General features: G+C 44.5%; 2 protein-coding genes across 4 annotated transcripts in view; both read left to right on the top strand.

Annotated features, from left to right (window-relative positions):
- LOC136406730 (CMRF35-like molecule 6) overlaps positions 1-24,666 on the top strand; it is a 42,209-nt gene extending 17,543 nt beyond the window's left edge. Inside the window, exons 1-5 of one of the 3 annotated variants that reach the window (XM_066386816.1) lie at positions 9,763-9,863; positions 16,588-16,661; positions 17,884-18,216; positions 19,138-19,234; positions 21,069-24,666. In XM_066386816.1, the coding sequence (XP_066242913.1) occupies positions 16,601-16,661; positions 17,884-18,216; positions 19,138-19,234; positions 21,069-21,165 (588 nt within the window). In that variant the 5' untranslated portion in view covers positions 9,763-9,863; positions 16,588-16,600 and the 3' untranslated portion in view covers positions 21,166-24,666. Of the gene's footprint in view, positions 1-9,762; positions 9,864-15,368; positions 15,524-16,587; positions 16,662-17,883; positions 18,217-19,137; positions 19,235-21,068 lie in introns of those variants that run through there. The other 2 variants (XM_066386815.1, XM_066386814.1) reach the window with 2 other exon arrangements.
- Positions 1-26,348, top strand: part of LOC136406731 (CMRF35-like molecule 1) — a 172,098-nt gene that overhangs the window by 51,099 nt on the left and 94,651 nt on the right. The gene's annotated exons all lie outside the window — the stretch shown is intronic.

Below are 26,348 nucleotides of genomic sequence, written 5' to 3'. Positions count from 1 at the left end.
CCCCTCCCCCTCCCCCTAACCCTCTCCCTCCTTCCCTCCCATGTCCTCCCTCCCCCCACCCCTGGTAACCACCACACTCTTGTCCATGTCTCTTAGTCTCATTTTTATGTTCCACCAATGTATGGAATCATGTAGTTCTTGTTTTTTTCTGATTTACTTATTTCACTCCGTATAATGTTATCAAGATCCCACCATTTTGCTGTAAATGATCTGATGTCATCATTTCTTATGACTGAGTAGCATTCCATCGTGTATATGTGCCACATCTTCTTTATCCAGTCTTCTATTGAAGGGCTTTTTGGTTGTTTCCATGTCTTGGCCACTGTGAACAGTGCTGCAATGAATATGGGGCTACATGTGTCTTTATGTATCAATGTTTCTGAGGTTTTGGGGTATATACCCAGTAGAGGGATTGCTGGGTCATAAAGTAGTTCTATTTTCAGTTTTTTGAGGAACCACCATACTTTCCTCCATAATGGTTGTACTACTTTACAGTCTCACCAACAGTGGATGAGAGTTCCCTTTTCTCCGCAGCCTCTCCAACATTTGCTATTACCCATCTTGTTGATAATAGCTAATCTAACAGGTGGTGGTATCTCATTGTAGTTTTGATTTGCATTTCTCTAATAACTAAAGAAGATGAGCATCTTTTCATATATCTGTTGGCCATTTGTATTTCTTCCTGGGAGAAGTGTCTGTTCATGTCCTCTTCCCATTTTTTTATTGGATTGTTTTTTTTTGTTGTTGAGTTTTATGAGTTCTTTGTAAATTTTGGATATTAGGCCCTTACATTACAATACCTGACTTTAAACTATATTATAGGGCCACAATAATCAAAACAGCATGGTATTGGCAGAAAAATAGACACTCAGACCAATGGAACAGAATAGAAAGCCCAGAAATAAAACCACATATATATGGTCAAATAATCTTTGATAAAGGGGCCAACAACACACAGTGGAGAAAAGAAAGCCTCTTCAACAAATGGTGTTGGGAAAACTGGAAAGCCACATGCAAAAGAATGAAACTCGACTACAGCTTGTCCTCGTGTACTAAAATTAATTCAAAATGGATCAAAGACCTAATTATAAGACCTGAAACAATAAAGCACATAGAAGAAGACATAGGTACTAAACTCACGGACCTGGGTTTTAAAAAACATTTTATGAACTTGACTCCAATGGCAAGAGAAGTGAAGGCAAAGATAAATGAATGGGACTACATCAGAATAAAAAGTTTTTGCTCAGCAAGAGAAACTGATATCAAAATAAACAGACAGCCAACTAAATGGGAAATGTTATTTTCAAACAACAGCTCAGATAAGGGCCTAATATCCAAAATTTACAAAGTACTCATAAAACTAAAAAAAAACTCAATTTCATCTGGATTTGGAATTCCAGGTTGAAGACAACATCTCCGAAATTTGAAGACATTACTTCAGTGCCTTCTAACATGCTAACAGAAGTTAGTACTACTCATTGAAGTGTCGCCAGACTAAGTCTCAGCCTTGGATATGGGCTGTTTTATCATTATTATTTTTTGGGGGTGGTTTTGGATCTTATCTTGATCCATGATTTTCTGAAATGCCACATTAATTTACTTGATTGTTTAGCTTCTTATATACATATCTATTATGTTGAGTACACAGTAAACCTTTTCAGTTTGAAAATGCATATCTCTTTTTCTCTCTGGAAAATTCTCTTGACTTAACATTTTTCTCCCCTTAAGTTTTACTATTATTTTCTGAAGTTCCCAGGTAGTGAGATGTTGCATTTCTTGGATTGTTTAATTTTATTTTATTTTAAAGCACACTTTAGAAAGGAGTCATGTGGATAGAGGTCATGCAACCAACTGAACATTGCAGTTGCCTGAAATTGCTGTTTGGTCCAAAACTAATGATTGTGCTTGAAAATATACTTCAAATAGGGCTTTGTTTTCTTCAGAGAGCTGAGAGAGAGTCTTGGTGGGCACGGAGGTAGATGGGCAGTAGACACACATGATCCTAAGGGCATTAACTGAGCAGTCATTCCAGCACCACCCAAATCATAAACACCTTCTATCTTTTTTTTAAAAATTGTTTATTTATTTATTCATTTATTTATTTATTTATTTATTTATTTTTTTACAGAGACAGAGAGTGAGTCAGAGAGAGGGATAGACAGAGACAGACAGACAGGAATGGAGAGAGATGAGAAGCATCAATCATTAGTTTTTCATTGCGCGTTGCAACATCTTAGTTGTTCATTGATTGCTTTCTCACATGTGCCTTGACCTCGGGCCTTCAGCAGACCGAGCAACCCCTTGCTGGAGCCAGCGACCTTGGGTTCAAGCTGGTGGGCTTTTGCTCAAACCAGATGAGCCCGCACTCAAGCTGGCGACCTCGGGGTCTTGAACCTGGGTCCTTCCGCATCCCAGTCCGACGCTCTATCCACTGTGCCACCACCAGGTCAGGCAACACCTTCTATCTTAATAGGAAAGACATGTCATTTCTCTTCTGAGTCTCAGTTTCCTTATTCCTCACATTGACCTTGGGGTGGGACGAGAAGGATATTTATAACACACCTTACCTTTGTAACACCTTTATAGTTCATGCTCATTATCATTTTTACTTCTCATAACATCAAAGGAGACACATATTATTGGCTCCATTTAACAGATGGTTAGTAAAAGTAAGATTTAGGAGTTGCACAGAGGTCTCTTTCCACCCTCAGATCCTTCCAGTAGTAAAGCTTCGTGATTCTCTCACCACTGTGAAATAGAGTGTTCTTGAACACTTACTGTATACAGGAGCTGGGCTACAAAGGGGTTCCTACATGGTATAGTGTCATCTGTCTGCACGTCCTACCTCCCCACTAGATTGTTACTCCTTGAGAACAGTACACATGTTGACTTCTTTATTGCCTTCCTCAGAACACCCAGAACAGTGCTTATCTTCTGGACAAATAATAAATAAAGATGCAATGACTAAGCACAGGAAGCAAGCAGTCTTGATATGTGTTAAGATCCACCTTGAACTTGGCTTGGGCATTTATGTTTATCACAAAAGCACTGGCTTTTGTTTTCTCTCTTATCTCTGGAGACACGTCCAGCCTCGTGAGACACAGTCATCCATCAACATTTGCTCTCCAGATGCTGCTCTGTGCCAGACACAACAGGATGCACTTTGTCAGTCCCTTAATGTAGTTTACGTTTCAGGTAGAAGCCAGACAAGGAAGATTTCCCCTCTCCACCAATTCCTACTTCTGATTCTTTTTGGAAAAAACAACCCTCAATTCAAAAAAAAAAAAAAGTGTATTTGGCGGTCATTTTCTTGGAAGTGGAAGGATACTAACAAATGAGCTGGTCCAAGGAAAATAGCCATGATGGAAAAAGGGGATTATTTGCATAATAATATATAAATTTCAGAAATATAATGTGCACTCTGAATAAAAAGGGAAGTATTGTTACCAGTAAGGTAATGAGAGTGTGGTGATTATTACTTTCTGAATCTTCTGGATCTTGCAAAATGTCCTTTTTTAAAAAATTGAATTTAATGGGATGACTCTGGTTACAAAATGATACAGGTTTCAGATGTACAATTGTACAACACAACAATCTGTACATTGTATTGTGTGTTCATCACCTCAAGTCAAGTCTCCATCCATCACCATTTTCATATCAGTATGAAGTCCTCTTTTCAGCATTTCTTGTGAGGCAGATGCAGTGATATTGAGCTGCCTCAGCTTTTCTTTGGCTGATTATAGCTTCACTTCTCTCTCACTTTGGAAGGATAACTTTGCCAGGTAGAGTATACTTGGCTAGCAATTATTCTCATTAAACACGTTGAATATACCATTCTATTTTCTCCTGGCCAGAGTTTCTGTTGAACAGTCCCCCAGTGTGTGGAGATCATTTGTAAGTTTTTTTTCTCTCTCACTGCTTTTAGGATTCTCTCTTTGTCTTTGAATTTTGACAGTTTTATTAAAATTTGTTTTGATGAAGTACTTTTCACATTGAGATAATGGTGATCTATTAGCTTCTTGAATTTGAACGTCCAAATATCTCCCCAGTTTGGAAGTTTTCCGCTATTGTTTTTTTAAATAGACTTTGGCCCCCTTCTTCCCCTTTTCTTCTTTGTCAATTCCAATTATTCAATGTATGTACTTCTGGTGGTGTCCTCTAGATCACGCCAGCTTTCTTTGCTTTTTACAACTCTTTTCACTTTGCTCACTTCTGTCTGGATTATTTCAAAGTTCCTATCCTCTAGCTTACTGATTCTATCTTCCGTTCAGTCTATTCTGCTGTTGATGCTCAACATGAAAACACATTTTTCATTTTATTTGCCGAATCCTTCAGCTCCAGAATTTCTGTTTGGTTGCTGATTATAATTTCTGTCTCCTTATTACATGTCTCATTTTGTTAATATGTTGTTTACCTGATTTTGTTAAATTATCTTTCTGTGTGTGTGTTTTTTTTTAGTCCTCAAAACATTTGTTTTGAATTCTTTATCAAGCAGATTGCAGAATTTTGTGTCTTTGAGTTTGTTTACCAGAAGATGATTATTATTTTTTTGTGGGAGATGTCATGAGTCTTTCATTCTTCCTGTTCCTCAGACTTTTGCATTCTGTTTTTGCATTTGGAGGAGCAGTCACCTCCTCCAACATTTACCATGTGGCTTCAGGTGGGAGATAGTTTTCATTGGTTCTGCTTAAATCTAGGACTTTCTCCAGCTTTGTAGGAATAGATCTGCTTCATGCTTCTTGCTCCCTCTCCTGGCAGGATCCTTATCTTCTCTCTACCTTAGAACTCACCAGGCTGGCTGTGGGGGGACCTCTGTTGTTTTCCAGAAGGTGGTGCTACAGCTCAAGTTTGTGATTTTCCTTTCCCACAGAGCACACTCCTTCCCTCACTACCAGAGCTGTACCTAGTCACCAGGCTTAGCATGTGAACAGGGATTTGGATGCAGAGTTGGGGGAGGTGTAGGTTCAACACTTGGGCCGTTGGGGGTGCCCATAGTCAAGATTGGGGGATCCTTGGGTGAGGTTTTCCCACCAGCTCATGGCTGAGTTTCCTGCTGGAGTCTTGAACACAATCCCTTTAATGCCCTTTGAGGTTCTTATCTGCCTTTTTTCCCAGTCTCTTCCTTTTCCCCAGTCATGGAGGTCCTGCCTCAATACTCTGGTTGCTGCAAAGGAAAACAGCTTCTTTAACACTGTCCTGCACAGCTAGGGAAGATGGACACATCTCACCACTCTCCTTTCCCCCCACAAGAGAGGTTGCCACTGGCTAGTTCAGTCCCACTCAGTGCTGCTTTGAGGGAGGGGTGTCGTTGGCTAAATTCCTTCTATTCCTTGCAGTGGGTCTAAACACACATATTTTTTATAGTAGGGTGCTGGAATCCCTTCTTGAGCAGTCTGGACTTATACAAGGGCTCTCTCACTTGAGGGTGGCTGCCCATGTCAGTACTCTCCAGGATGTCTGCCACGAAGGGCTGGAGCCAGTTCATGAGCACCTGCTAGTTACGCAGCCCATACTGAGGTCTGTCTGCCTGTTACCCACGACACCAGTGGGTGAGGCTCCTCCTGGGTACCTTGGAATGTGGTGCCGGATTCCACAGCTCCACAGAAGCAGTACTGTTCATGGATGGATGCCAATTTTTACTTGTTGAAATGGGGGATAAAAAGGGAGGGTGTCTCTACCGTCATGATGCTCTAGCTCATTTCCATTTAGCACTGTATAATATTCCTTTGTATAATGTACCATGAGTTGTTTATCCATTCACCTCTTGAAGGCCATTCTTGCCTCCAAGTTTTGGCAATTATGAATAAAGCTGCTATAAACATTCACGTGCACGGTTCTCTTTTAACGCCCTAAGAAGACCCTACAACCAGACCCCAAGGCCATGGGGTACTGATTTCCTTTCCATGGCCACAGTGCTGTTGGTGTTTCCAGGGTATGAGAACCAAAGGAGAGTGTCACACGACTGTTTTCTAGTATTTTCTTGCCAAACACTTGCTGTTTTTCTTTTCGGTTTCTTTCTTATAAAGGAAAAGGCAGGAGAATAAGCTATGATTGAGGTGTGAATAGAAGCCACAATGATGAGAAATAGACATGAAAGCAAAAGTAAGATAACGCAGTGCTTGTGCTCAGCAGGGTAGGCTCAGAGAGCTCAGAATGGCTGGGCTTGGTGGAGGGGAGATAGGAGTTCCCAGGAACCTGTTTGTGGCTGCCTTCCTTCTCTCTTTCCGGGTGCCTAGGGCAGAAATGTTGATGAACTGAGTAACAAGGTTAAGAATGGAGAAAATTGAAACAGCAATGACTTTCTGTTTATTCCTGTAGCCATTCATATGTGCTTAGTAGAGGAAATGATAAAAATTGTCTTCGGCCTGACCTGTGGTGGCGCAGTGGATAAAGCGTCAACCTGGAAATGCTGAGGTCGCCGTTTCGAAAACCCTGGGCTTGTCTGGTCAAGGCACATATGGGAGTTGATGCTTCTAGCTCCTCCCTCTTCTCTCTCTCTCTCTCTCCTTGCTCTCTCTGTCTCTCTCTCTCCTCTCTAAAAAAATGAATAAATAAATTTAAAAAAATTGTCTTCATTATTCCAGACATTGTTAACTTCAACCATCCTCACCAGCATATAGCATTTAAAAAAAGTTTTTATTTTGAAATAATTTTAGGTAATATAAGATTTTTTTAGTTTGCCATGAACTTTCTATTCATCAACTCATTAACTTCCACAACAACGCTGTGGAGAAAAGTAAGGTAAATACTTTTGAACCCATTCTATAGATGAGAAAACTGAGGGGTTATTTGATCTGCCTGAGAACACACAGCAAGTGAATGGCAGAGCTGAGACTAGAATTCAAGGTTTGACTCATTCTGGGCTCGGTGAGTGGTCTCACTTCAGTGGATGTCCCCATGCTTCAGGGCAGAACTTGGCTTTGATGGTTGAAAACTCCATTTTGATTCTCATTTCATAAAGTATTCGCTCACTTAAATCCTTAGTCTTGTGCTAGAGAAAAGGGGTAAGAGTTATTCTCACAGCCAGGGGAGTATGCTACCACATCCACATCTTTTATGAGACTGATTTATAAGCCAGCAGACTTCTAATTTATTGACTTGCAGTGGGAACTATTTCTGACATCACTGATGGTTACTTTTCAACTACGATGTGGAAAGGTCTGTTCTGAAGACCAGATGATCAGCGTGAACGGTGCCTGATGAGAACAGAATTAGTCATCAGGAATGGGCACTGTCCAGCGCTGCCTGTGTCCAGCTGCCCCAGTCCACTGCGTTTTTCTATTGTGTGTTTTGCTTGTCTCAGGAATAGACTTTTACTCTCTGCTGGAGGGACACTAACACATTGTTACTCCCAACTATTTTTTCAGGATTTTTTTCCCCTTGTTTTGATACCTTTATCCTGCCATCTCTAACCTTATGGCTCAGAGATAGTGCCTGAGGGTAGGAGGCCCATGGGTTTTGGAATCTGGTGGCCAGCATTTGAATCCCAACCCTATCCTTCATTATAACTCATACCAAGACTGAACCTTTATTTCTTCTTTTGTGACTGGGGTTGAAGCTATTCCCAGGGAGTACCCTGGAGTGCTCTTGGCCACAGGCACTCAGGGAGATGAATATGAGGATGGCCCCAGCATGGACTGTGATGGCAACTAGTTAGAAATGGGTGTTCCTAGGTTAAGAACAGATGAAACATGAGATCTGGAAATGATGGAAAAGTTTACATCAGTCAGGAGAAATGACTTTGAGCATCCTGGAAATAGCTCAGAGCTTTGATGTTCAGCTGAAAGAGCAGCTGAATGTTAGAGGAGGAGAAGATAAAAAGCAAAGAAAAATAAAGTAGAAGCAAGTGGGGCTAAAAGTCACTAGTTGAGGTTTTTGATTGATGGGGTCCTATGCCATCTGAGGCCCAGCATGATGTAAGAAGTAAAGTGAAATGGGCAGTGTCATAGGGCAGAGGTGAGGACTGGGTTAGATAATGCATGTAGAGCTCCAGGATAGTCCTCGTGCAAGTGCTCAGCAACACTGCAGCTCTCCCTTCTTCCTCTTTCCTATCATCATGCAGTAGCTGAGCCCTCCCTGGGGGTATATGTGTCAGAAGGCCATTGAACTTCACCAGGAAGCAGTGAACAGTCATGGCGCTGGACCATGAGCTGTGAGCCACAGCTCTGCAGTATTGATTCCTTTTGTCATCCATTTTATGAAATAGAAGCTTAATAGAACAGAACTTGATCATAGTGAGTTGAGAATCGTCTACTGGACAGATGGGGACACAGAGGGCTGAGTTTTGGGGCTAGCCATCCTAGTGGCTATGAAATGGCATCTCATTGTGGCTTTTATGGGAGATACATTTAAATTTCTAGTTTGTATTTATATTAATATTTATATGTTAATACCTTATTTATGTTACTACCTTAGCTGCAAAATTAATATATCAGATTATTATAAAGTTAGTCAGAACACTAAAGGTCTATTAGCTAGGAAGAAAGCTAGGTTGGGGGAGGGTCTGTATGTGCCTATGAACAAGTCTGAAGAGTATGATCTTCTGAATGGAGATAAGCTCTTACATACACATTTCCTGTTCTTTTTTTTTAAATTGTGGCAAGTTGTACATAACATAAAATATACCATTAAAACCACTGTAAAGTGTGCAGTTCGGTGGCACTGCACCGAAAAGTATATTCATATTTTTGTGCAACCATCAATGCCTTTCTCACTGTAGTTTTAAATTGCATTTCTCTGATGACTAATGATGCTGAACACCTCTTCACATGCCTATTAGCTACTCATCCTGAGTAAAGTGTCTGTTTAAATCTTTGTCTTTTTACCGGTAAGTTAAAAGAGTTTGTTATATATTCTAAATGTCCAGTGCCCGTAGCTCTCCGCAAGACACATACATTGCAGATCTTTCCCCCCAGTTTGGGCTTGCCTCTCATTTTCTAAATGATGTCTCTAGATGAACGGGAACTTTTGATTTTGATGAAATCCCATCGGTAATTTATGGTGGTGTTTTTTGTGTCTAATAGTTGCCTGTTTCGAGGTTGCAAAGATATTCTCTTATGTTTTTCTGTTAAAAGCTTAATGAGTCTGGCTTTTATTTGTTTAGTTCTACGATCATTTTAAAATTAATTAATTACAGTTAATCAGTGTCTATGTAATGAATAGAGGTCAAGGTTCACTGTTTATTTATTTTTATTTTATTTTATTTTACTTTTTAAAAATTTAAGTGAAAGGAGGGGAGATAGACTCCTGCATGCACCCCAACCAGGATCCACCTGGTGACCCCATCTGGGGCCTCACTTCCTTCCCTGCATGGATAGTTTCCCCAGCACTCTTTTTCCTTTTCCATTGGATTGTCTTCCTGTCTTGGTTGACCATCAATTGACCATGTATCTATGAGTCTTTTCCTGGACTCTCTATACAGTTTCAATGATCTATTAGTCTACAGTTGCCTGTAGTTTTAAGGGAACTCTGAACTCTTTAACTTGCAACCTCTTAGCCAATGACCTTAAGGAAGGCTTGAGGTGCTTTTATGCCTGCTTCTCACCATTGTTTGCGCCCCTCAATTTCCTGGGACACTCACCCTCATGCATGTGTGAGCTCATAAATTTTTGACCAAAAAATTCTGTGAAATCTAGGAACTGAAACTGCAGACCAGATTTAGAAAAAATTGTGCAATGTTAGGCAGTTTTAAAAAAAATTGATTTTAGAGAGAAAGGAAGGAAGAGAGAAAGAAACATCAGTTTGCTATTCTACTTCTTTATACATTCATTGGTTGATTTTCCTATGTGCCCTGACTGGGGATGGAACCCACAACCTTGGCATATTGGGATGATGTTGTAACCAACTACCAGGCCAGGTCCAAGGTAAGGCAGCTTCTAAGAGTTATTGCTTTGTGCAGTTCTTTGTGATTTCTAGTTAGAAGCTTGATTTCGTCATTCTCTCACTGACTAGTGAACCGTGCATGTGAATATAAGTGGGAATGGGTGAAAATTCTTTGCATGTGACTGAGCATTTGTATGCGTTCTTCTAGGGTTTCACTGACTGGAAAACTTGGACCTGCGGGGGAGCTTGCACACACACTTGGAGATATCCAGAACCTTGGGACAGTGTGTGGGCATGGACTTTTGCCTTGGGTTTGATATTTGCCCACCTCAGGCTTGTGTGGAGCTCCAAGACTCTATTGGGAACAAGAGTATGGGAATGTGTCAGCCACATTGCAATGTTGCTGGATTCCTCTTTTGCTGGGCTCCTCCAGGGACAAGGACAAATCAAATCATGGGGGTAGGGACAGAAGCTGGTGCCCACCTTCCAAACTGTCCAAGAGGGGTGGCTTGATGAAAGCAGAAGTGGAGGAAGAGCAAGTAGCAGCACTTTCCAGTGCAAACTTCCACAGGTGGGGCCAGGTGGGGTTTGCATCACTGGGACTGGAACAACAGGGGAGTGGAGGGGCTGACCAAATGGCCTCTGTGCCCCTGACACAGGAGCTGAAGGCCAAGAATGAGAAGGAAGGAAATAGGAGAGAATCCTCATCCTGATGTTCATCTTGCTTCTGTTATCTTGACCTTTTGCAATTAAGAGCTCCAGTGACATCCTCCTGCTAGACCCAAAGGCCAACTTTCCTTTCCCATGTGTCTCATATGTCACTGCTGGCTGCTTCCTTTGGAAAACTTCACCGTATAATGTCCCCGGGGTCTCTTGTTTGTCCGAACTTAATTTCTTGGTTTTCTTCATTGACTCCTCTTCCTCGGCCAATCCCTCAAACACCAAGGTCCTCCAACATCCCTGTTTTCTTCCTGGTCTGCAGTAGAGACTCTCTCAGGTATCTTTGTGGTCTTAACATGCACATAAGTTAGAGCACATTTTCTTCCAACACTGCCTCATCAATCCTGCTTGTCTCACTAGGCCCCTGTCAGACTCTCCAATGAGAGCATCCATCTTCCACTTCTTTCTTGAACCTTGACCTGGAGATCCTTTCATGACCATTCCCGAAGCTCCTCCAAGTCCCCAGGCCCCTGAGCAAACTTCTCATTTCCTTCCCAGCCTTCTTCTCCTGGTTCCCCTGACTCAGGTCATGGTGTCCACAGCCCCAAAGCTAGACTTTCTAAATTGTTTTGGCTCCTTATCCTTCAGCTCCAACGGATCAAAAACCCTGTCAGTTCTACCTGTAGTTAGTAGCTCTCGCCTTCTTCTCATTTTGTCAATTCTCATAGCCACTTTCATGATTGGGATATTTATTACCAGACTCTCCTTTTTCCAGTTCATCCCTGTAGGAGGGTTTCCTTCTAAACCTCTCTCTGATCAAGTCTCTTTTGCTCAGGGACTACCTGGCATCTCCAAGGTAGAGGTCAAAGTTGTCCATGGCCCATTCCTGTGCTAGTCTCTGTGACTTGATCACTCTCAACTCCCATCACTCCCTGTGCTCCAGCCACAGTGGATGGATCTAGCTCCCACCTTCTCTTTCTGGTTTCTTCTAAGCAATGGCTCTGGCTGTAAAAATCTTTTCAACTCCTAAAAGCTAGTTCCGGCATCACCCCTCTGTAAAGCCTCCCCTGACCTGGTCAGTCGTAGTTGGTTATATCCAGCCTCTGAGATCACTCTTATCACATTGTGTTATGGTCCCACTGGGGCTGGGTTGGGGGCTGTCCCATTCATCTTTGTGTCTTCCCCACCCTCCCGGTGCTGGGCCTACCACAGAGCAGACACTCTGCAAAGGTCGATTGAATTGTTGCTAAGTGAGGCATACTGTAAGGATATATATTTCCACAGGCACTTCTTTGTTGCCGATTTGCTACACAAATCAAAGCTCAAGGTTCTTGGTCATTCTTGGACAAGCAAGAGGGATATGACAATAATGGTCTGCTTTTGACAAACTTCACTTCTTTGAACTTAAAGTGAGTTCTTCAATGAATTGCAGCAGGCAAAGAAGACATTCTTGGCCAAAATAAAGAAATGGGCCCTGGCCGGTTGGCTCAGTGGTAGAGCGTTGGCCTGGCGTGCGGGGGACCCGGGTTCGATTCCCGGCCAGGGCACATAGAGAAGTGCCCATTTGCCTCTCCACCCCCTCCCCTCCTTCCTCTCTGTCTCTCTCTTCCCCTCCCGCAGCCAAGGCTCCATTGGAGCAAAGATGGCCTGGGCACTGGGGATGGCTCCTTGGCCTCTGCCCCAGGCGCTAGAGTGGCTCTGGTCGCAACAGAGCAACGCCCCGGAGGGGCAGAGCGTCGCCCCCTGGTAGGCAGAGCATCGCCCCTGGTGGGCGTGCCGGGTGGATCCTGGTTGGGCGCATTCGGAGTCTGTCTGACTATCTCTCCCCATTTCCAGCTTCAGAAAAATACAAAAAAAAAAAAAAAAAAAAAAAAAAAGAGAGAGAGAGAAAAAAAAACAAAATAAAGAAATGAAAAGAGACTTTCATTGAGGAATTTTCTGGGAATGATCCCAAAATAGATTTCATATGAAAGCAGCTTTAAAATACATTTCCAGGAAAGGTCAAAAGCTTGAGAGAGATGATTTCTGAGAAGCCATTCTAGCCCACAGCCTATCTTTGCTGACCAAATGATTCATGGGGTTATTGGGAGGAGGAAATTAGATAACAGATACAGAAGTGCTTGGAGAAATCAAAGATGCTATTCTAATGGAAGTCATTGTCTAATGAGTGGTTTGTAGAGTGTTTTTCCTGGGATCTGGTATAGCCCCAGCTGCTCAGTGATCTTCAATTGGCAGAGAGAGATAGAAAGTTTGAAATAAATGCTTCCCTGGTTTGAAGGTCTCCTTTAGAATCCCCCCCCCTTTTTTTTGTTGTTCTTTTTACAGGGACAGAGAGAGAGTCAGAGAGAGGGATAGATAGGGACAGACAGACAGGAACGAAGAGAGATGAGAAGCATCAATCATCAGGTTTTTGTTGCGACATCTTAGTTGTTCATTGATTGCTTCTCATATGTGCCTTGATTGTGGGCGTTCAGCAGACCGAGTAACCCCTTGCTCAAGCCAGTGACCTTGGGTCCAAGCTGGTGAGCTTTCTGCTCAAGCCAGATGAGCCTGCACTCAAGCTGGCAACCTGGGGTCTCGAACCTGGGTCCTCGGCATCCCAGTCCAATGCTCTATCCACTGCGCCACCACCTGGTCAGGCTCCTTTAGAATCTTTCTTTCCCGGTAGACCTCTTTTCTGGCTTCATGTGGACATTAAAATGGGCATGGCTGAGGTATGGTAACAGGGGAAGGAAAGGGGGAGCAGAAGAGCCACTTATCACCTGTCCCCGTGACAGTCCCACAGATCCCCACTCATCAATTTCCCCTCTCTGCCCCTGCTGAAGGTGTCCCTGCTTCTGGGACGGCTTTGTGTTATGATCTGGGTGAACCATCCTCAGAAACGTGGCTGAGGGGAGATGGGGCAAAGACCTTCATTTACTGTCGTTTACAGGAGCTTCTCAGGCCAGTTTGTGAAGGGGCCACATTTTGACCTTCAGCACTGAGCCCTTCCTCCTGAGTCTGGGAGGATAATCAGAAGCGATGACTCATCTGTACCAGTGGTCTGTGATGTGTGCCCGAGGCCACACCATCACTGGATTGTGCTACAGGCAGAGGTACTGTGGCCGGTCTTTGAATGATCGTTGATGTGGGAGGCTCTGGTATAAGTCTCGAGGACTCTGCTTGACCAAACCAACATGGACCACAAACTTGAGGAGATGTCCACTCATCTTCCCATGACTCAAGATCTGGGACCCTGTCTTCATCCAGGGCAGCAGTCCCACTTGCCATGCCTGCCTTTACTATTTGCATATTATTCAGTCAATCTCCCTTTGTTGCATCTGCCCCCACCTCTGGGCCTTGCACAGGGGTATTTATAAATGTGGTGTCAGCAGGGCTGGTTCTTCCTGAGGGCATCTGGTGCTCTCCCTGTGTGCCTCTCTGACTCCCAGTTTCCCAGAAACTCCATCTATGTCCCAACATTTGCTCTTCTATCTGTATCTTTAGACTAATGAACTGCTCCTACCTCAACCCAAGATGGAAGTATATTATCACTTGTGTTCAAAAGATGCCCAGTGATCAAGAACTGCTTATTCTCCCACATGTTTCCCAACTCTCCTGCCCATACTATACCAGGGATAGTCATTAGCTCCTTAGAAAAGTGCAAGGGACCCCTAATAGTCTTCCTGCTTCCATTCTAAACACCTTTTAATCCATTCTCCATGTTCTCATCACAGTGTTCTTTCCAAGATGCAACTCTTTTTTTAAAATGTGCAGTAGTTTTTTTTTTTGTGTGTGTGTGTGTATGTGGTAAAAAAGACACATAAAATTTACCAACTTTTTACCATTTTAAATTTATAGTTCAGTGATCTTAAATACATTCACACGGCTGTGTCACCGTCACCAGTATCCACCCTCATACCTCTTTTTATCTTGGAAAACTGAGACTCTGTATCCATTAAACAATGACTCCCTGTTCTCTTCTCCCCCAGTCCCTGGAGACCACCATTCTGCTTTCTGTCTCTGTGATTTTGACTACTCTAAATACCTCATATAAATGGAATCATATAGGATTTGTCATTTTGTGTCTGGCTTATTTCATTGAGGATTATATCCTCAAGGTTCATCCATGCTGCAACCTGTGTCAGAATTTCCTTTCTATTTAAGGCTGGATAATATCTATCATATGTATACACCACATTTTGCTTATCCATTTATCCGTGGTGGACACTTTGATTCCTTCTACATTTTAGCTATTGTGAATAACACTGTCATGAACACGAGTCTACAAATATCTCTTTGAGACCTTGTTTTCAATTTTGGGGTGTATACCCAGAAGGGGAATGGTTGAATCATATGGTACTGTAATTGTATTTTTAATTTTTTGAGGGTTGCCATACTGTTTTCCACAGCCATTGTATTTTTTTTTACATTCCCACGAATAGTGCACAAGGCTCCAATTTCTCCATATTCTCACCAACACTTGTTTTCTGGGTTTTTTTTGTTGTTGTTTTTTGGATAGTGGCCATCCTATGCATGTGAAGTGTTATCTCATTATAGTTTTGATTTGCACTTCCCTAGTGATTAGTGATGTTAAGTATATTTTCATGTCCTGATTGGCCATTTGGATATCTTTGGAAAAAATGTCTATTGAAATCTTGTGACCATTTTTGAATTCAGTTCTTTCTTTTTGTTGAGTTTTAGAACTTCTCTATATATTCTGGCTATTTGTTGGCTCTGGTTGAGTCTGGCTGTTGGGTAATTCTAGCTGAGCGTGGGTGTCGGCTTGAGGGTTGATGGAGGGCCATGGGACTAAAAATGGGCGGAGCACCAGTTGGTGACTAAGGGGTGGGGTACGACATTGGGTTCAGCAGCCCTGGGCCTTGTACCCTGTCACACACCAAAGACCTGGATTTGAGAAGGATGAAGACAGAACTACCTTCTCTAGCCTGAAAGAGAGGAAGAGGGGAATGGTGGGAAGAGAGAAGGACAGAGTGAGAAAGAAAGACTAAGTTAAGGTGACCACTAAGTTATGGCAACCACCACTGGTTCTTCTGTCTTTGTGAGTATAACAGGAGCATTTCTTTCCAGAGGGAGGGTTGTCTTTTCTTTATCACTTGGTATCCCACTGACCTAAAGCTTCTTGAGCCCAGGGAGTGGGTGGGATAGCAGCAATTACTCTGGACTTTTACCAACTACAGCTCTAAAATTTACCTTAGATTGATTAGCAAGTAGTCTTGTAGGAATGTGGGAATTGATTTTGCCAAAGGTGAAGGGAGTAGAGAGAAGCCGAGTCGGTTATTTCTTCAACAATATATATATGTGTTTCATATTGTTGAGGTCACCCAAAGTGAGACAAGGAGCATTGGTTGAGAGTCATGAGACACTGGCTTTGCATCTGACCAAATAGGCTGACCTTCGAGTCAAGTACTTTTGGACTTTTGTTTCTTCAACTCTGTGCTGAGGGGATTGGACTAGGTCCGTAGGCTATGACAAATTATTATTACTATGTTATAAGATCAACTTGGAGGTTGCAACCGGCATTAAAAGAAGGAAGAGGAGGAGGAGAATGAGGTAAAGGTGGAGGAGAAGGAGAAGGAGGAAGAGGAGGAGGAGGAGGAAGAAGAAGAAGAAGAAGAAAGAGGAGGAGGAGGAGGAGGAGGAGGAGGAGGAGAAGGAGAGAAAGTACCCCAATGCATAGCCTGTAGCATGGCTCAGTATTATTTTAGGAGACTTTTGTCTCAGATGTAAATATGGGTGGTAATTCTGAGGTTAAACACAAAACTTATTTCTTATGGTGGATTTCGTTCAAAAAACTTTTAAAAACACTGCAGTAGATGCAGTTCTTTTCCAGCAACTGCCTTTAATATTTTGAGGTTATCAAATACCCCAAGTCCACAATTTTCTTTTTTTACCCCCTTTCTTATCTCACTTTCACACATACACATACTTTAAAATATTTTCTAGAGAATCTTTCCTTTATCTGTTCTGAAACTGCTATTTTTTGAAAAATCAAAAAGCAAAGTGTTAGCAAGAATGAGAATAGAAGCAGGAACAACAAAAAAAGAGAAGCCAAAACTTGGCTTCTAGAGAACCAAGAGGGCTGATATGCAATTCTTTCTGCAGATTTGGTCGGGGGATGACCCATCGAGGCCTGAAGATGTGTCTTCCCAGGGCCTTCCTGCTCCTCGGCCTCCCAGGTGAGTGGGACTTCAGAGGGGGGCCATGGCTCCTTTCTCCCGCTGGTAAGGGGAGGGAGACTTGATAGGGGGAGCTCTATAGAAGGTTTTTAAGGCTGGGGAGATCTCCCTGGAGGGTTTCAAATATTGTTCTACCTACTTGATTTTCCCACATATCCTCCCTTGTGAATGGAGAAGGGAAAAATTATCCTTGAAATGATCACCCACCAAATCTATCTTTCCCTGACTGGAGGCATGAACCACTGTTACAAAAGGGGCTGCAATGTGTAGAATTGTGTATGGTCCATGTCAGGGTGGGAACGGGGTTGACTTAAGCCTTGGCCCATCCGCCTCTGATTCTCCCCCCACCGTGTCTCTACTGTCATCACTCCCGTGGCTGGATGTGGAGCACCCCCCATCCCTTACACATCCCCCTACAACCTGGTGATGGCCAGATTCCCCACCACTGGTCCTGACTCAGAATCATGGTATTCCCACTTTCGTCCTGCACCCTGAGAAAATCTCTCCTTCCTTTCCTCTATATTTCAGTTCCACATCCCCCTTGCCCTAATGCTTGGGGATTGGGAAGCCTGGTCACGGCGGGGATAGTCATAGGTGAGTCCTTCAGAGGGCTGCTCTGAGGATCAAACCCTCAGGCACATGTGAAGAGTACAGGTCAGTGCCGGTTCTTCCTCCATCAATGTTAGCTATTATAATAACGGTGATGCTGAATCCTTGCACAATTTTCTCTTCCCACTCCCCCCACCCCCAGACCCCATGTAATGGATGGGAGTCAGATAGGCTCAGAAAAGAGTAAAAATCACCCAAGAGAGGTGATTCACACTGACATCACCTCCACAGAGCCAGAGGTTAAATGGCTTGGGGAGGGAGGTGAGTGTGGAAAGAGGTTCTGAGGGGAGATGGGTCCCTGCATCCTAAATGGGGGCCGTTAATTTACTGGAGGAAGGATTTCTGGGTCTCCTAGACAAGCAAATAGAACGACTATTTAGCTCACAGAGCCGAGCAGAGCACAGTAGCCCATGTAGGCATGTGTGTGTACAATTAAGTGAGTTTTCGGTAGAGGGGTGTTTCCAGTGTGAGGACGCAGGACGGGGGTGGGGGGGATGACACCCAGGGGCAGGAGGATGATGAGTCTGTTTACTCAAAGTCATTGCGAGGAGCCGGCCAGGGGGCCAGAGCCGCGGGATGCGCTGACAAAGTGTGTGCGACTTGTGTGTTTCAGGCTACTTTGCACTGGGTGTCCCCAAGATTTTAAATGGCACAGTGGGAGGTACGCTGGTGATGACGTGCCAGTACCATGCAGGAGCGGAGGACCACAGGAAGTTCTGGTGTCGGGGGCCCAACTGGAAAGGCTGTGTCCGCGTCATTGAAACCGCAGAGGTGGCGGGGCAGGAGGTGAGGCACGGCAGAGTGACCCTTCGAGACAACCCCAGGGAGCACCATTTCCTCGTGACCATGGAGGACCTGAAGGTGGGAGACACAGACACGTACTGGTGTGGGGTGGACACAGGCCGACGTTTCCTTCAAGTTCCAGTGACAGTGGCTGTTTTCCCAGGTAATGCTACCTGACTCCCCTGGCTTGGAACGGGCTGAGGTTGGGTACCTGGTCATTCTTGCTAAGGGGCCTTGGGACAGTCTAGCCCTGGCCCAAGGACTGGCTATCTAGAGTAGCAATGGGTTAGGAGAAAAGGGGACAGAAAGCAGAAGCACTTAGGAAGACTGGTTGGGTGGGAGAGTCTATTAAGGACTGAGGCCATTCACATCTGTGTGGCTGGTGACAGGTGCCATGTGAGATAAATGAGGGTGGAGTCAAAGTAGGGGTTAAATGGAGTTTGAGGGGGAGGAGTCTACTCTAGGTACAGGGTGCACAGGAGGGCCCCTCTGAGGAGGTGGCTTTTAAGCTGTATTTCCTGCCCTCTGCCCCACCGATTCCTTCTAGTCCCCCAGCCCTGCCCTCCTGGTCTCTCATTGCCCAACATAAGCACATCTGTATGCAATCCGTTTCCTCCCGTAGGACCCCACTGCACATGTGCAAACCTGCAGCGGTGATGCTCCATGTTTTTATTTCGTGCATGTGCCCGATCTGTATGTGGGGGTGAGGAAGAGAGGCAGGGTCCGTGTCCTGCCCTTTGGGGGCTCACTGGGCTTCCAGAAGCCCTCACAACAGTGGGAACAGCCAGAGCCTCATCCAGCCTCTTGCAGGGCTCCCTGAATGTTCCCTCTTCCCAACAGCCCCCTGCTGAAGAAACATCCCTCCAGGCCTGGGGTGTCCTGGTGTGAGGCGGGGCTGAGGGGAAATGCTGGCTCCTCCTGGCTGGCCTTGACCTCTTCTCACTCCCCCAGGGACCCACTCTCTGCACTGACGCCCCCTTCCCTGGGTCCCTTGAGGAAGGTGAGGTGTGCAGTTTCATAACAACTGCAAACTCTGAGCCGCTTGGAGGTTGAGACAGAGAGTGACTTGTGACCTGGTCTGTAGGCTCCGTGACAGTGACAGCAAGGACCATGGAGATGTCAACAAGCATGGGAGCCCTGGCTCTGACCAGCCATGTGTCCAGCTCTGGCTTTTCTACCTGGTAAGAGAAGCTGAGTTCCCACGGGGGACCCTATTGTCCTGAGTTCGACAGTACTTTCATGGGGATGCTGAGGCCGGGGCACCCATACCCTGGTGTGACATCTTAGCACCTATTGTAGGTCTCAACTAGAGCCCACAGACAGCACCTAGGGCCCGGCCTCTGTCTCAGTTCTCTGCTCTGTCTCCTTCCCTGTCTCTAAGTGTGAGGGTGTCAGTACCATGTTTGGGTTCTCATCAGAGCTCTACTTTTACTAGCAGGGTGATGACACTCGGAAAGTTACTTAACTTCTCTGTGCCTCAGTTTCCTTATCTATAAGTGAAGATTATTCTAGTTACTTTGGCTGTTTCATGCCAAAATTTTAATTGCATAATGTAATCATTTATGATGTTCATAGATTCTATGGGTCAGGACTTTCGACAGCGTACAGTAGGAAACTGCACTTGGCCTCCAGGAATCTCAGCAGCAAGACTCAAATGCTGGAGGCTGGAATCACCTAAGAGCTCCTCCCCTTACATACTGATATTCACTCACCTGGCATTAGCTGAGGCCATTAGTTGGAACTCCACATATGGTCTCTGCATGTGGTCTGGACCTCCTTACAATATGGTGGCTGGGTTCATAAGCAAGTGTTGATAGAGATAGATGAGATAGAGATAGAGATAGAGATAGAGATAGAGATAGAGATAGAGATAGAGATAGAGATAGACAGGGGTAGTCAACCTTTTTACATCTACCACCCACTTTTGTACCTCTGTTAGTAGTAAAATTTTCTAACTGCCCACCTGTTCCACAGTAATGGTGATTTATAAAGTAGGGAAGTAACTTTACTTTATAAAATTTATAAAGCAGAGTTACAGCAAGTTAAAGCATATAATAATAATTACTTACCAAGTACTTTATGTCAGACTTTTGCTAAGTTTGGCAGAATAAATCTTTATAAAACAACTTACTATAGTTAAATCTATCTTTTTATTTATACTTTGGTTGCTCTGCTACCACCCACAATGAAAGCTGGAATGCCCACTAGTGGGCGGTAGGGACCAGGTTGACTACCACTGGAGATAGAGTTAGAGATAGAAAGAGAAGTGGGTGTTGTAGCCTTCTTTTTAAATATTTTACTTATGGATTTTACAGAGAGAGGAAAAAGAGAGGCAGGGGAGTGAGAAATACCAACTTATAGCTGCCTCACTTTATTTGTTCAATGATTGCTTGTCTTATGTGCCTTGACTGGGTAGCCCAGGGCTTGGAACCATCAACCTCAGCTTTACAAGTTGATGCTTTATCCACTTTGCTACCACAGGTCAGGTACACTGTATCCTTCTTATGACCCATCTTCAGAAATTACACAGCATCGCTTTCACATATTCTCTAGTCAGAGCAGCCACAAACCCACCCAAGTTCAATGGGATGGGAAATAGCTTCCACCTCTCTGTAGGGGAGTGGCAAGCTTCCAGAAGACTGCAAGGCACTGGACATATTGCTGTGGGCCTTTTGGGGAAATGCAACTTGCCATAAGCATAATGAGAGCACCACCCATAGGTTTCGGTGAGGAACACAGGAGATGAACTGTTTAAAGTACGAAGCCCAGTGCTCCCCACATAGTGAGCCCCCAGTCTCATCAGCCATTTTCTCTCCTGTTCCCTCTCTGTCTCTGTCCCTCTCAGGCCTGCCCCTGAGGAACAGCCTATCAGAACTAGTGTGTGTGTGTGTGTGTGTGTGTGGGTGGGAGGGGGGGCTGATGGTCTGTGGCCTGAGTGGGGGCTCGATGGTGGGTATGGAGGGGCCTCTGTGGGACTGTGCAGCTGCCCTTTGTCCTTGTTTCTGTTTCCTCCAGCAGGTTCTTTCTGTTAATTGCCAGCTTCCTGTTTCTGGCCTTGCTGAAGGTCGTCCTCTTCCTGAGCTTTGCCTATGCTGCGATTTGGTTGGCCTGACCTCACTGTTGCCTTGAGGATGTGGTAGGGCCAGCCCACACTGTGGCTCCCGTCCAGTGGGTCCCTCTCTGCTTCCACAAACCTCAGCCCCTCCACTCAAAACTCAGCCTTGATGCATCCCTAGGATGTGAAACTGAGAAGTTGGCTCCACCAAGGAAATTTTGTGCCCAGCAACTGAGTCAGCTTTCCCGGATCCTCTTCTGGTGGCCTAGCAAAGCAGACATGGTGCAAAGACGTGGGCTCTGGACTCATATGGATAGGTATTGAGTCCCCGTGATGCCACTTACTTACCATGTGACCCAGGAGAGATCATCTGATGGCTGTCATCATCTGTTTCTTGGTTTTGTATATATTGGCGATAATAGGTGCTGGGCACTGGCCACGTAGGAGGGGTTCCCACATGGAGCTGCCATTACAATTGCTGGTTTGGGTCCAGCACAACAGGGAAGAAGGTGGGCAAGGGCGGGACCTAGGAGGGGTGAGTCTGGCTTTCTGGGACTCTGGCTTGACTGGACACAATGTGGGGGGGAGGGGTGGTGTTAACCCCAGAGGGTCCTGCCTGCGTCTGTCTGAATGCATGGTGCCCAACAGGCATTCAGTAATGAGAAAAGGGACGAGAGGGGGAGCTGAGAGCTTTGCCTCTACATGCAGTAGGCCTGTTTCAGTTGGTTCGCGCTCATCTCTGGGAATGTCGGGCTGTGGCCGTGATATGCGGCCAAAGTCTGAAAACTAAACTTCTGGAATGCTCACAGAGTCCCTGATTAGTGAGGTTACTCTGTACCTTCGGGGCAGTGGATCAGCCCCCGATTTCTGAGAGACCGGGTGGAGTGGCACAGTCTGGGCCTGGGGTCGGGAGGTGACTGGGAACTGCAGGGCTGCAGGTGACGGGGAGAACGAGCCGTTGCAGGCAGAGCTGGGTGTAGGTCTGGGGATCCTTGGGGATCTTCCCCTCCAAGTGTAACCACAATGCACCCAGAATCAACCGCGGGTGTTCACAGGCAGCAGGATTGGTGACAGAAAAGGTCCAGGAGGCACCCAGCTGCTGTCCTGGAGAAGTCAAACAAGGACCCTGAATTGATCTTAAGCTGCCCTTGATGGTCCAGACTGAGGGATTTTGATAAGACTTGAGGAATCGCTGCCTTTTTTTTTTTTTTTTTTTTACCTGACTAAAATATCCATGTCAAACTGACAGAATCAAAGGGGGAAATCACATTGTGAACTGTTTGTGAAAACTGTGCTCCACTTGAATGACACAGGTTCTGGCTGTAGACTCAACAGCCAAGTGCTTCCATTCTGGACAGCGGTCCCTCAGGTTGTGTGCTTACCCTGGGACCCAGCAATCCTGCTCTGGGACAGTCTATCCCAGGTCCGTAGGGGACGTGCTAGAGGATGTTCATCAGAGCACTGTTCATGGTGGCAGTGAGTTGGGGGCAACCTGGTGTCCAATATGGAGGGAGTGACAGTAAATTGGTGCCTGCCATGGAATACAGCAGAAGTTGAAGAAAAATTCTGAATACATGGCAATGTGGATGGGGCACAGGACCAGGTGCTGAGTGAGGAAAGCCAAACCAGAATGAGATCGATGGCACCAAACCTCTCAGCTAAATTAAAACATATACATATGCCTCCAAAAGCAAGCGTATACATCTTTTTTTTTTTTTTGTATTTTTCTGAAGCTGGAAACGGGAGGCAGTCAGACAGACTCCCGCATGCGCCCGACCGGGATCCACCCGGCACGTCCACCAGGGGGCAATGCTCTTTCCATCTGGGGTGTCGCTCTGTCGCGACCAGAGCCACTCTAGCTCCTGGGGCAGAGGCCAAGGAGCCATCCCCAGTGCCCGGGCCATCTTTTGCTCCAATGGAGCCTCAGCTGCAGGAGGGGAAGAGAGAGACAGAGAGGAAGGAGAGGGGGAGGGGTAGAGAAGCAGATGGGTGCCTCTCCTGTGTGCCCTCGCCGGGAATCGAACTCGGGACATCCACGCCAGGCCGATGCTCTACCACAGAGCCAACTGGCCAGGGCTGCATATACATCTTATGATGACACAAATACAATGATAGACAAAAAGGCATTAGAATGGTTGTCTTTGGAATCAGGGGGGTATGAGTGGGGAATGGAATTAAAAGGACTAAATTTTAAAAAGTGAAAGGTAAGAGGGAGGCTTTCTGGACCAATGAACTCAACCCACAGGGCCTGAGGTAACCTCCAAAGACCAAACAAAACAGAGCAAAAATGAAAACAGAACCTGGAAAAGCATGTTGGGCAGGTACGGTAGCATGACGTAGCCCAGGTACCGTGGTGGCTCAGAGGCAGGGGCTCAGCTCTGCCAAGGTGGGGATGGGAGGGAAGACTTTATCTGCACTTTGAAGGAAGTTGAGAAGGTCCAGGGGACCGAGGAAAGTGAGTGGGAGTCTGGAAGGGCATTGAGAAAACACTGTGTGTGTAGGCCTGCTGAATCGATGGAGCACCTATTATTTGGGACCTAGACATCTCTTGGAATCCTGGAGCCCAGAGTGAGCCCTGGAGGCCAGACAGGGAGAGGCCGGAGGCCAGACAGGAGCTGGGTCCCCGAGGCCTTGGGTATCATGCTACAGTCTGCACTTGACTGCAGCTAACTGGAGATAGTGAAGGTCTGAGAGCAGAGAAGCCACTGAATCGAAATTCAGAGCTTCCTCATTTTCTTTCAATAGTATCACCAACTTCTTCAATCTTTGCCCACCAGTGGATTTGAGACCTGTGAGGACCAACTCTTAACTCTGGGGCTCTAGTTCTATGGCAATTGCTTGTTTGGACTTGGTTTGAGTTCTTTCCAGAGTTGGTCTGACACCAGAAAAGTTCTTTCCTCAATCATTACTTTCTTAAGGTTTTAACTCATATTACTCCTTCTGCCCACTGGCTCTTCTCACACCCTACCCCTCAACTGAGATTTGTGAGCTTGATGAGGTGATGTCTGGTTTCAGGACCTCTTTGAGCTTCTGTGTTCTTATTCGTAAAGTGAGGATAAGGGGACCCGCTTTACAGTTTTGTTGTGAACTTAAGAGATAATATGGGTCCAGCTCCAAGCGCTGGGCTCAGGGAAGAATAGCAGTTGTGGTTACCAGGGTCACTGTCTAGCCTCTTCCAGCTTTTGTAGCTCTGACGTCTCCTGTTTCCCTGAAATGCTCAAGGTCTTTCCCAGGAGTGTGAATGTTCCTGCATCCCCACATGGCCAGCCTCCCACTCTGCTGTCAGTGGGGATATCTGTTTTCCCACTTAATGTTCAGAGCTCTGCCCAGGAAGAAAGGCCCACACCTTAGGTGACTGAGCAGAACACACTGACCCAGCCACCATTCCCTTTTCCATGATCTTTACAGAAAGGGAGAAATATCTGTGATGGTCTGGGTTTTGAGATCCAGAAGCTTACTTTTATCAATAAAAAAAAATGTGTTGGTCCTGGCCGGATAAGTAGTTCAGTTGATTTAGAGCAGGGGTAGTCAACCTTTTTATACCTACCGCCTACTTTTGTATCTGTTAGTAGTAAAATTTTCTAACCACCCACCAGTTCCATAGTAATGGTGATTTATAAAGTAGAGAAGTAACTTTGCTTTATAAAAGTTATAAAGCAGAGTTACAGCAAGTTAAAGCATATAATAATAATTACTTACCAAGTACTTTATGTTGTATTTTTGCTAAGTTTGGCAGAATAAATCTTTATAAAACAACTTACTATAGTTAAATCTATCTTTTTATTTATGCTTTGTTTGCTCTGCTACCGCTCACCATGAAAGCTGGAAAGCCCACTAGAGGGCGGTAGGGACCAGGTTGACTACCACTGATTTAGAGCCTTGTTCCGATATGCCAGTGTTGAGGGTTCAATCCCCTCATCAGGGCACATACAGGAATTGACCAATGAATGCTTAAATAAGTGGAACAACAAATTGATGTGTCTCTCTCTTTCTCCCTTCCTCTGTCTCTAAAATCAGTAAATAAAATTTAAAAAAAATTATGTGTCTAGTTTCAAGAATTAACATCAGCATTTTCAATAAATATAATGACCATATTAGCAACAATGATTTAGACATAAATTTTAAAGTTTGACTTTTGTTAAATTTTGCTTTCCCACTATTATTCCTTGTAAACCGCATCATCCTCAAGTGTAAATTCTTTGGGTTGATTTCTCAGTAGGGTGGTGTACTATGAGTCATTTTTCTTTTTAAAAACACAGTATACATGGATAGTACACATTTTGAGTCCGTGCCTGTTTAAAATGTCTCTTTCTCTATGAGTTATACCATTTTGTATATTGAGTTTTTTCTCTCAAAATCCCATACACATTACTCCATTGCATATGTATGTATATTTAATCGTATATGGTATATAAGACACACACATATATGCATTTAATTGTAAAATATATTTAATCTAGAGGATACTGCATATAGCACATATGTATAGTTAGCAGAGTAAATTTAAAGCGATGTTTATATAACTACCAATGAGGTCAAGAAGTAGAATGTTGTCAGTACCTATGTGCTTTGTTGTTTAGTCTAAGGCCCAACCTGCATACCATATTTCATCAGATACAGCAAAAGAGGGAAGATAAAAAATCATAGTCTCACAGGAAAAGTTAGAAATGGCAGATAATTTGGCAAAGAGTTCTGAAAGGTAATGAAGTTTAAGACCATAGATATTGACCTCTGAAGAAAAAGAAGGGAAAGTATAATTGGAAGCCACTGACGGGTATCATTGCTGAATTAGCTGTTCAGGTACCCTTATCTTAGAGAAGATTATGCTTCTGCTATGTAAGCTGGACTGGAGGGAATGTACCACTAGTTGTGAGACCAGATGAGAAGCTATTTTACTGTCCAGGACTATTCTAAAGATATTTAGCATTCACTGAGCAGTTACTATGTTCCAGGCACTGTGCCAAGCATTTTAATTGCATTCTCTCATTTACTCCTGCAAGATAAGAATGATTGCTATATACTATTCTCTTAATATTTTATAGATGAGGAAACTGAGGAGCGTGATTTAGCAACATGCACAATGGCACATGGTTAGTAAATGATGGAGATGGGATTTGAGTCTCTGCTCAAATCTATGTTCTTAACCAACACCCTTTTACTGAATTAGGTTAATAGCGTACAACCAGGAGGAGAGTCCCCTTGGGGGAGTCAGAAAACTGGGTCTGGAACCCAGGAAGGAT

This window comes from Saccopteryx leptura, chromosome 5 (assembly GCF_036850995.1).
Source record: "Saccopteryx leptura isolate mSacLep1 chromosome 5, mSacLep1_pri_phased_curated, whole genome shotgun sequence".
Taxonomy (NCBI): domain Eukaryota; kingdom Metazoa; phylum Chordata; class Mammalia; order Chiroptera; family Emballonuridae; genus Saccopteryx; species Saccopteryx leptura.
This window is presented reverse-complemented; position numbering and strand designations above follow the sequence as displayed.